This window comes from Sphaeramia orbicularis, chromosome 21, assembly GCF_902148855.1.
Source record: "Sphaeramia orbicularis chromosome 21, fSphaOr1.1, whole genome shotgun sequence".
NCBI classification, from domain to species: Eukaryota; Metazoa; Chordata; class Actinopteri; order Kurtiformes; family Apogonidae; genus Sphaeramia; species Sphaeramia orbicularis.
Genome location: NC_043977.1, coordinates 28,303,437 through 28,315,727, shown reverse-complemented (window position 1 = coordinate 28,315,727; position 12,291 = coordinate 28,303,437). Strand labels below are relative to the sequence as shown.

At 36.2% G+C, this 12,291-nt stretch overlaps 1 protein-coding gene across 3 annotated transcripts in view; it reads right to left on the bottom strand.

The window, feature by feature from the left end:
- Nucleotides 1-10,470, bottom strand: part of vwa8 (von Willebrand factor A domain containing 8) — a 73,107-nt gene extending 62,637 nt beyond the window's left edge. For 2 of the 3 annotated variants that reach the window (XM_030124553.1, XM_030124554.1), the window contains exons 1-4: nucleotides 10,195-10,333; nucleotides 8,306-8,383; nucleotides 8,048-8,178; nucleotides 7,082-7,192 (exon numbers count right to left, since the gene is read on the bottom strand). In XM_030124553.1, the coding sequence (XP_029980413.1) occupies nucleotides 7,082-7,192; nucleotides 8,048-8,178; nucleotides 8,306-8,383; nucleotides 10,195-10,333 (459 nt within the window). Of the gene's footprint in view, nucleotides 1-7,081; nucleotides 7,193-8,047; nucleotides 8,179-8,305; nucleotides 8,384-10,194 lie in introns of all 3 variants that reach the window. The other variant, XM_030124552.1, reaches the window with a different exon arrangement.
- Nucleotides 10,471-12,291: the final 1,821 nt, after the last annotated feature.

Sequence of the window (12,291 nt, the reverse complement as noted above, 5' to 3'; positions counted from 1 at the left end):
GCTTGCCCTAAAACCTTTCCTGAGGATGTCCTCAGCTTATTGTGTCCAGCATCCTCCAAACTACCTCAAACCATCCTTCAAAATAGTCTCGACTCTTTTAGGAAGGCCTATTTCTGCCACTACATGTGGGATGAAAGTCAGTTCTATTTGGTTAGTTTATACTGTGTGTATAGTGCCTGTGAGCAGGTTTGCGTGTATATATATTTGTGTGTATGTGTGTTAAGGCACACACTTCTGCAAAAATCCAAACGCACATCTGACGTCAAGAGGCAGGAAACTTTAGCTGTCTGGGTGGACCACAGAGTGAGTGACCATGTAATTAGGTTAACATGTAAATACGTGGCAGGTTGTGTGGGAAGCGAAGCCATAAAACTATAGTGAGGACCAGATGGTCTATATTTAACTCCTGATCCATTTTCGGCACCAACGCTGTAATCAGATAATTGCTAGAAATCTATGTGACGCAGTATGGCCAGAGAAAAGGGGAATCACAGACAGGCCTTGTGCTCGTGCTGACAGGAGCGAGATCCCAACAGATACTGAGAAAGTTTTCAGGAAACTAAGGAAATTATTTTAAATAAGTTTTTGAATTTAAGAGGTTATAATTACATAAAGTAAAATGTCTACTGTCTTATAGAAAGTAGAGGTAGACCGATATATCGGCCAGCCAATATATGGGGGAGATACATTGATTTTATTCAATAACGGCAATCTACCTTAATTTTTTTTAAAAGCCGATATTTGATCAGTAGTGAAAATGTTATAAGATATTTGATCAGACACCTATGTGAGCAGCACTTGAAGTTCAATAAATGCTAAAAAAGTACTGTGTGTACACGTATTAATAAATTAATTTATATTGCTGCATAAAAATCTTAATTATCTGAGTGTTCCAATTGTATTTTACAGTCAATGTGCTTTAAAAAAAAATGTCCTTAAATATCAGCCTCAAAAATTGACTGTAGATATCAGCCTTAGAAAAACCCACATCCGTTGACCTCTAATTCAAAGTAGTATTACAATACTGTAAATAAATCCTCGATGTAATATCAGGAAACAAGAATATATAAAGCTTGTGAGTACATAATACATTAGAATGAATAACCAAGTCTGTAACTATTTAAAAGAAAATCAAAAATTAACTATTTTAGTACACCTGACAATGCTTCCCAGTTATTTATATTGCCAAAGTCTGTGCCTGACATTCATGTCTGATATCTAAAGAGGGATCGTCTGGATTGTAGGTGGATTTCTCTCCTGTGAGACATCCGATTATGTAAGTGCAAAGCCTCATGAAGTTTTGCGTCCACTGCAGTCATATGTCTCTGATGTCAGGACACTGTTCTGTTCCACTTGCACGACCCAAATACCTGGTTATTTGGGTCTAATTTTAAAGAAACTGCTCTTTTTTTACCACCACACATGCAGTTTTGTCTTAATTCAGCATTCACCAAGCTGCTGATCCTCTCTGAGTCCATCCCTGCACTTCCTGATCCACAGATTCCTTTTCCTGCTTGGAACACACCTGCTCTTTAATGCATAGAGGCTAAATATTGAAAGTGTAGCATTGGTCTCAGTTCAAATTGAGCTCTGGTGGAGGTGGACAGCCCTTTTATTTGTCTTATTTGCTGGGCAGGTTTGAGGTTAGCCTCTTATATAACAGCCTACTGAGGGGAGAGACAACAGTGATAGCATCCATGTGAGTCTATTTCTTCACATAAACTTGGGGGTGGAGTTGGGGAAGTTGACAGGATAATGGCTGAAGGAAAGAGTGAAAAGGAGAATGACAGACAACTACAGAAATCAAGAGTCAAGTGCAGTGTACAGAGCGAGCAAGCACAGGGACTGACACGTTACTTCTGAATATAGGGCTCCAAATCAGCACAGAGCCCTGAGGAATACTTGGACGTTCTACTTAATGCACAAACACGCACCTCCTACGATACCAAACTATTCTCAAACATAAAGGCTTGCTTATTTGCACCCACACATGTCCAATTCCAAGAAGAAAATGAGAGTCAAAAAGTGGAATGTGCACATGCACTGCCTTCCCACAGGCACATTTTGAGTCAGAAAAAGTTATATCAATTCCACCCATGACAGAAACATGCTTACTGAGATGAGATTTGAGGAAAACCAGAAATAATGTTTTTCACACCTATTAGCACCGTCAATAATGCTATATCTATGTATGAGTTGTTTCCATGGAAACAATGGACATTTTGATGGGAAAGTGGGAGGTGGATGTGCTTCAGGGTGTTGGAGGGGTTGGCTAGCATCCCTAGTTGCAGGCAATAGAAAATGTATCACTCATTCTTCACCACAGTGTAGTCAGCGAGTAAAGACTATTCTAGATCCGATTACTAAAATGTACACTCAACAAAAATATAAACGCACCACTTTTGTTTTTGCTCCCATTTTTCATGAGCTGAACTCAAAGATCTAAAACTTTTTCTATGTACACAAAAGGCCTATTTCTCTCAAATATTGTTCATAAATTTGTCTAAATCTGTGTTAGTGAGCACTTCTCCTTTGTCCTTTGCTGAGATAATCCATCCACCTCACAGGTGTGGCATATCAAGATGCTGATTAGACAGCAGGATTATTGCACAGGTGTGACTTAGGCTGGCCACAATAAAAGGCCACTCTAAAATGTGCAGTTTTACTGTATTGGGTGGTCCAGGGGGGTCAGAAAACCAGTCAGTATTTGGTGTGACCACCATTTTCCTCGCACAGTCTTCTTCATGAATTCTCTGAAACAGCTTTGGAGATGGCTTATGGTAGAGAAATGAACATTCAATACACAGGCAAAAGCTCTGGTGGAGATTCCTGAAGTCAGCATGCCAATTGCATATTCCCTCAAAACTTGTGACATCTGTGGTATTGTGCTGTGTGATAAAACTGCACATTTTGGAGTGGCCTTTTATTGTGGCCAGCCTAAGGCACACCTGTGCAATAATCCTGCTGTCTAATCAGCATCTTGATATGCCACACCTGTGAGGTGGATGGATTATCTCAGCAAAGAAGAGGTGTTCACTAACACAAATTTAGACAGATTTGTGAACAATATTTGAGAGAAATAAACCTTGTGTGTACACAGAAAAAGTTTTAGATCTTTGAGTTCAGCTCATGAAAAATGGGAGCAAAAACAAAAGTGGTGCGTTTATATTTTTGTTGAGTGTATATATCCCCTCAGAGATATATTTTAGCATGACTCGCACTTTGAGTGACACTCGTAGCTTAGATCCTTTGTTAAGAAATCAGAATGAAGAAGAAAAAAGGTAACGACCAAAACATTGCTATCCTATATTAAAGTTTTGTACAAGTTGAATGGACAGTATGCAGGATACCTTTTATCTTCTTCACTCGTACCTCATGCCCCAACGCACCTGTCCCCGGAGACATTTTAGGTGTGCACCAGCCTCCATACCAAGAAATCAGAATCACAGATATCTAACTGTAATCATCTTTATTTGCATATAGTGCAAATGCAAGGATGGATATAAACTGTCACAGGAACAATAGACAGTATTCACTGCTGACATTTACACTCATCTTTGACAATCATAGAACAAAAACCACAGATGACCACATAACACTATAAGAATCCGTGGCGCCATTGAGTGAGCACCCATAGTATTAGTGGTCGTATTGCTGTAAAGGGAGTAGATTAATTCTTACAACTGGGTTAATGGAAAAAAACCCTTTTGAAAGGGTTACTGATTGAAAGAACACCTTTGAGAGTACAGTGTTTGATTATGAGGTGACAACGTTGCAACAAAACCTATTCTTTCTCCCTTTAAATACTTGTAGAGATGTTATGTGAGGAAAAAAAAAAAAACAATCCAGTTGACGATATTAATAGTAGCTACATTTAATATGGCTTTTGTAAGAACAGAAAACAATCAGCTGTGTAATTATGGATTGCTGTTGTTTGCCAGGGTTATCAGGGTCATTTGAAGAAAAGCAAAATAACTGCTATACTGTTGTAATTAATGTTATTTACTATTTTGAATACTGCCCTATGATTAGATAGATTTAAGCAATGGTAATGAAATTGAAGCAGCTAATATTATTTTGTAATACTTGTGTATTTTAATATCAGTTTGATTTAGGCTCTAAAAAGGAGCTGAAATTGTCCAACCATGGCTGCAGGAATAAGATAAATGGAAAGATATCTTTTTATTGTCTTGGGCATTTACAATTTATTCATACTGGATAAACTGCATGACTGGCTTTTTGCTATCATGCTTATTTGCAGAGGTATAAGAAACCACTGGGACTGGGATACCCCTAAGGTGACCCTGGATACTTCCATATTGCAAATCAATTAACCAAATTCCATAACTCCATAATAGTTTACATCCTAGACTAAACATTACATACTTGAAAGGAGATCAGAGAAAATGTGCAAGCTATTTTAGTGAAGAGAGAATACTTAACTCTAAAGCACCACTGTTTTATCTGCACATGTTAATGAAAATTTGAGTTGTGTGTTCATATACTGTGTTCTACAATTACATCTATATCGCTGTAGAAAGTATAATGACACTACATTACACAGAAACTCTGATGAGAGCAAATTATGGACTTCACTCTGTTTCCATGGAGGTGATGTTTGAAATGTTATATAACAGGTTTATTTTTTGCACAAATTATCCAACTTCTAATTACTTGTGGATAATAATACGACTGAGTAAATGTTAATTATCATAGTACATCATCATTTGTCACCGCTGGGTCGTTGAATCTCAATGACAGGGTTTAATGATGAGCAGATTTTTTTCATAATCGTTTTTCCATCCCCTGCGACATGAATGGAGATGAGTGGAGAACAGAAAGTTCTCCTAAGAGAAAAAGCCTGGAAAATGAGGAACTACTGGTCTCCATGGTTACTTGACTTACAAAGTCAACAGAGTGTGGGGGTGTACGTTTGCATAAAGCTTGATCGATCAGGAAGTGGCATAGGGTGGAAGTGAATGGGATGGAGAGGAAGGGCATCACTGTTGATGTGATGTATCTTCATGTGTAGATGTGACTCTATACCTTATATTTGTGCGATTCAATCCGGGAGAAGATTTGAGGATAATAATACACACTTCATTTACCGTTTCTGAAAACTGTCATCTGAGGACATGTCAGGTGTGGAAGAAGAAATGTAAACTTAATGGCTAAGCTCCATGTGTTGATAACTGACAACTTGTTTTGATTGATTTTAATGTTCTTAATGTCATTATCTGTCGTCTACAGCCACTAATAAGATTATTCCCGTTGCATCATTATACATATAGCTAAAATGTTGATTGTTTTTCAGATTTCATGTGTAACCAGGTTCAAATGTCTGCTGAACAATTTTACTTCCACTCATTCCACTCAACTGGAATCAGGCAACAATTCTACAGTATATTACTAATGAATTAATTCCCTCATTTTCTGAATAGCTTAGTCCTCAAGAAGATCAGAGCCTATCTCAGCTATCAAAGGGTGAAGGCCAGGTACATCCTAGACTGAATGTTGATGTTTATATCTCAAATCAGCATGAACAGCACATTATATGAGCTGAGCCAATGATGTGTCCTAATACTTTTGTGCATATAGTTATAAACATCAATATTTCCTAAAGTTTAATGGGAGATTTTCCTTCCTAAGGGAGATGTGAAGGAAGTAGATGGTTAGATGTGGTACAAAATTGTTATTTACGATCAGAGCGTGAAAAATATTTTAGAATATTTGGAGGTAGAACTCTTAAAATCATGGTCATGGATAAAAAAAACTAATCAAAGTTGAGAGAAATTAAGTGAAAACCATCTCTGAGGCATTTTGGGAGCAAAGATAACAATTTAAACCACACTAACCAATGCAATGATATTTATCACAATATGAAACTATATTATGACATTTGTTATTATTGTTTTGTAGCCCAGCCCCTGTTAGAAAAGAAACACCTCAATTCAATGTGTCCGAATACTTTTTTCCATATAGTGTATATGGCATTGCTGTTCATATGAGAAAATAAATAACTTAATTCAATGATAGTACCCACAGTTGTGGCCAAAAGTGTCCACATTTCCACATTCTAGACCGAAGAACAACAACAAGAATTTTGTAAGCTTCGAAGAGTTTTATTGGCAAATAAATCACATTTATGAAACACTGAATTTATGTGAATGCAAAACCTTTGGCCACAACTGCACAATAGATTCCATTTAGGGAAAAACTGGAGACACGCAACACACCCACAATAATATCACGAGGCAAACATGTGCAGGCTACCACATTTTCACCTTTGATAAGGAACCCATAAACCCAAGCCAGGGCTAATGTTCTAATGCAGTGTTTCCCAACCTTTTTTGAGCCATGGCACATATTTTACTTTAGAAAAACCACAAGGCACACCACCAAACAAAAATGTCACAAAAAGTGTATTTACTGAAATATTATACAAATCTAGTCTCAATGTACTTACTGGGTGTGAAACCTGGACCTGTTCAGTTGAACACAAAGCTCATATTCCTTCAGGAATTGAAGAAAGACACACACAAATACTCCTCAACAGCTTTGAGAATCTCTCTTTTTTCGGGGGGGGGGCACATCGGGGCACATTGTCACGGAGTGTTTGGAACAAGAAAGCTGAGAGCGGTTCGTCAGCGACCCCTCAGAGGAACCTCCGGATTGAAGTCCGATGTGTAATAGTATGGGAGGGATATCCCCCCTGCCCCAGCCTGATACCTGGGGTTTGGGGGTTACTCGCTAATCCGTGCGTCACTAGTGAGGGGGGGCTTTATCTGCAGAACGCACCGCATCGGGGCTGGTTCACTTTCACTTTTATTTTTATTTTTGCAAAGGCAAACAGGAGACTGTTGTGGTTGAGTGGATCGTTAGTGCGTCCACTCGTATGTATCTATATCACGCTGTTCTTCCAGTACCAGTCAGGTCAAATTGGATCATCTTCCACGGCACACCTGATGATTTTTTACGGCACACTAATGTGCCGCGGCACACTGGTTGGGAAACACTGTTCTAATGGACCGTTTTAATATGTCTTTCATAACATGAGATAATATGTGAAAAGTGGATTTACCTGGTCTATGTAGAAGGCCGTCCCTGAGCGGATCTCTCTCCTCTGTTTAAGGTCAGTCTCTGTGGTGTCCCGGGACAAGGCCACATACTCTACTTCACGTTTGGTCAACTCCTGGTCAGCAATAATAGAAAAATATTCATAGCACTTCAGAACACAGCCCCTAAGCAACTGACCTTTTATGAATTAAAATGGTTCAAAATATGACAACTGCATTCCTACATTATGTTTTTTTGGAGTCTGCTTTGTAATGTGTTGATGTTGACTAACTCTATTTCTATTCTAGAGTTATACACTGTTTCCAGTGCATAGGAGCAGAAGAAAGACACTGAATAGCAGAGAAAGTGTGATCGTTTTTACAGAAAAACTAATGCCAATCCTCTACATAAGACAGAGTGTAAAAGCTTTTATCATGGAGGTAAGAAACTGAAATTGTAAATGGAAATTTCAAAGTTATAATCAACAAACACTTGATTTAATGATCCTCATATGAATAAAAAGATCAAGTATGAGTACCTTTTTTTTAATAATTAGCATAAATGGACAAAATAAGAAAAGGAAATTGACATGCCATCTATTCAAATCCTTTTTAGACAAGTAACAGGCTATGAGCATACTAAAAAATACTCTATAAATTGCATGTCAGATGGAATTAAGGTTTTAAAGACAGAATTTGTTACTAGAAATGTATGACTATGACAGTTCTGTGCATAATGTACTCATTAGTTGTTTAAATTTTATTTCATCACACTTGTTGTCAAGGAAAATTGGATAATGAATACAATATATCTCAATCTTAATATTAATCTCAGACATATTTACACTCACACTGAGTACATTAAAATGTTGCCAATCCTATAGTCATTACTTTGTCCCATCCATATCATCTGATGTTGTACTGTAATAACAGAACTGACTGTGTGCAGATGATTGTGTGTTTGTAAGTATTTCTAGATAGTTTGTACTCACTAGGTACTGCATTGCTATGGACCTTCTCAGGGGTCCAGGGGGGCCAATGAGAAACACATCCTGGCCCAACAGGTCTTTCTGCATAATCCATCGTAAATGCTGGGCCACAGCCTGAGGAAGGGAGTCTGAAACTAGAGCACATCCCCAAAAAATAAAGGTTTAGTCAATCTTTAAAATATAGCTACTCTTCTTATTTGATGTAGAAACAAACAAACAATAATAAAATTCATGGACACAGAGAGAGAGAGATCTACATACTGTGTTTGACAGGAACAAGCTCTGGATTCCTTGGTGTTTTGATTTTGTAAGTGATGTCTCCTATTTTCACTGTGTCACCTACAAAAAAAGATTAAACAATACACATTGAGATATTTCACAAACAAGATGAGAAAATCATCATGATATTTGACAGATGATGCTACAAATGTGCCCAACTACATGTCATTGAAAAAGTCTCAAGAAATAAAAAACACATTAGACATCTTTTAGTGTCCTTTCAAAGACATTTTGCTGGGGCATTAGTACTGCATATGTTTAGATGGGCAAAACTTCAGCAATGCAGGAAAAATACAAATCACAATGACACAGCCAAAAGTATAATGCTACATCATGACATTGCAATAAATACATACCCCACTAAGGAAAGAAACACTAAAAAATAAAGTGTAGAAATGCGCATACAAAATACTGTACATGCCTCATGGTGTGTGTGTGTGTGTGTGTGTGTGTGTGTGTGTGTGTGTGTGTGTGTGTGTGTGTAATGCAAAACCATTTTAAACCCTGTCACTAGACATTACTTGAGTAAAGCTTAAGTTGGATGTTTGTTTAATAGTGTTATCAATGTATAAAGAAAAGTAAACTAAAACCAATTATGTGCAATCGTGTTTTTAGATCTATAACATCTACTTGAAGGTAAGAAAAATACATTTCAAAATGCACACTTCAGGATTTCTTGTGCATATTTGACAACGGGTTTCTCATATGTGTAGGGATGGCCATTCTTTCTTCCTCATTACTTCCGTTACAGTATTTATAAATAATGAATTGATCCTTGTTAAAATCATTGCTTGTGTCACCAAATTCCTCTGTGTAACAAACCTTAATCTGGTCAAACAAAAAAGAATCCCACTGACTGTCTTGAGTACAATGTCTAGCAAGCCCTGTAAATTATTAAAGCTTCACCAACAAACAAACTCTGTTTTGTTTTGTTTTTTTACTTATTTTCAAACAGGAACATTTGGTGAGTAAAAATGATATAGGCAAAGGGTTACTGCTGTTTACTGGTGTTGGCCATGGTTGAGACCTTTGACACAGTAATCGCAATAAAAGCATAGATAGTCATTGCTAAAAATAGCTGCAGTAGTTTAAGACATATGCACTGATGACTGGCATTTTACAGTACTTCACACTGTTTAACATACAGTTGGAAAGACAAATAGAAAGAAAAATAGGGAGCGAAAGTTTGACAAAATACATGTTCGCTTCAGATTTATTACTACTACTACTGCAAACATTATTATTATTATTATCATCATCATTATTATTATTATTATTATTATTATTATTATTATTATTATTATTGTTATTAACAGGAAAAAAAGACACTTAAAGAGACAGCTACTACAACAAAAATGTACTCCAAGCTATTAAAAGGATTTGGTTGCCTGGCCAGAGTCAGCTGTTGTGTGTTCTTATTTAGTTTTGGAGAAATTGCCTTAGAAGGACTAGCTGAAGGACAAGAGTGGATGGTGATTGGTTGGGTAAATATGTATACTGACATATATGGAATGGTTTACTTGAGTTTGTCCTATATATATGTAACCCAATTTGAGAGGAACATTGTTCATGCTGTTTGGTGTGAACCCAGAGCTCTGTAAAGGTATTAAAGGACACATGACAATATCAGGTCTCCTTGGTAATTATTTCTGACATTTCTTTTTATTTTTATAATTATTACAACTATAATAATTATTGCTATTATTCTATTATTACGTGTCTGTGTATTTGTAACTGGTATAACAACAAATGACTGTATATAATAAGCTAACTAGCTAAAACATTAATGTACAACTGAAGATAACTATTAACGACAGAAAAAGCTTTAACTTCTTGTTTTGAGTTTTATGGGTTTAAAGCAGATAAAATACCTGACGATGTGTTGAGAAGTTTGACCTCACAGGTTCTCCACATCCAGCTGTCTCGTCCCACGACAGAGCCCAAAATATTCCGCATTCTCCGCACAGCGACAGCCGCAGCTGTACCGCTGCATAATATTTGGGAGTGCATACTTAATATAAGCCGCAGTCATCCAAGCCACAGTGTAAGATAAGACACTTATCACGATATGGTTCAAGTTGGGTCGGTGTAATTTCATAACATGTCAGCTCATCTTGTCAGAGTGGGACTGTAATAAGAGACGGACAGTATGGTCCGACATAAAATTCTTCCGTAGTGTTACAGTTGAAGATAAAGGTTCCGACTCTTTAGACCAAATAATTTCACATTTTCTCTGACGTGGACAATTTGCGTTAAAAGTCAAATTTATCGAGACACTTCAACAAATATTAATATATACTACTGTGTTTAGTATTTTAGCAGTTTTATGTCTGGTTGCATAAAAAAGCCTCATGTTAAAAAGTAAACTACATTTGAACTCGAGATGAACTCTTAATATATGACAGTTTCATATTACTGCGCATTAAACTACTCAACAGCACACACTAAAATGGGTTCCACATCACTATCTACAATCTTTGCTATTAAAGTTGAACACATCAATTCATCAATGTTTACGATCTGCTTATAAATATTACCAAATGGATAATATGTAATATAGTATATTATGCATACACTGTCGCCCATAAAATTTGAATAATTTGTTTGTTTAATCATGACCCAGTTATACTTCATCTATCAAGAATAAACCACATTGTCACAATAATTTCATGAGAAGAGGTAAAACTATTTTATTCCAACTTCATGGGTAACAGTGGATTTAATATTATATACTGAATGTAAATTTTGTATTTTTGGCATTTCCATACATAACATCAAATACATTTAATTCACCCAAAAAACTAAATTTTATATAAATAAATAAATAAATAAATATCAGTCAAAAGTTTTAGAACACCCCAATTTTTCCAGTTTTGTATTGAAATTCAAGCAGTTCAAGTCCAAAGAACAGCTTGAAATGGTACAAAGGTAAGCGGTGAACTGCCAGAGTTCAAAAAAAAAAAAAGAAAAAAAGGTAAGGTTAAACAAAACTGAAAAATAATGTACATTTCATAATTATTCAAATAGGCAAACAAGAAATGGGTTAACAACTTAAAGCAGTTCTGCAGCAATGGAGGTTGATCAAGCTTTGAAAGTTGGTGCTACCAATTCCTACAGGTGTCCCAACATTTCTTAATTACTTACAACCTCCTCTGTCTGCATAAAAGCAGTGCTGGAACACACTTTGGTACCATACCATTGTGAGCATTATTTGAACCGTTGGACATTTGTTTGGACAAATATAATGATAACAACAAAAATAGCTCGTGAGAGTTTAATTTCAGAGCTGATATCTAGCCATTTTCCATGGTTTTCTTGATAATAATCAAAATCACTTCAGTTCTTACATCAATAGCTATGGCATTTTACTGCCAAAAACAGTGCTTTTAGGGATTCCATATTTTCTTTTCTGTCTGTTTTAATCACATGATACACACAGGAGTTAGTACTTGATTGTGTAACCATTGTTTTTGATGACTTTTGACGGTCTAATATTTTTCCCTGGACTATGTAATAATAAAAATAATAATAATAATAATAATAATAATAATAATAATAATAATGATTAATATATTGAGTGAAAATGTCAAATGTAGTCTGGCAGAATATAAGTCACCAATAAACCTGCTCAAAATGGATGGATGGTATGTGCATCCGAAATCCTGATATGTTCTGGAGCACTGATGATGACAAAATGAAATAGCTGTTTAGTTCTAATATATATAAATTAGCATTATTTGTTTGTAAAGCCTGGAAAAAGTGGCAGATGTGTTTGTTTAAATAGGTCAGTATTTTGTTTTGTTCATATCTATTGTGCCTATTGTCTGGTGTTTGATTTTTGGTGTGTATTTTTGGTGTCTTATAAGCCCATGTAAGGGCTGGGCATGTTTTGTTTGGGTTTTTTTATGCAAGACACAATAATAAAAACATTCATTCATTCATTTATTCATGGGAATAGTTCACTGATA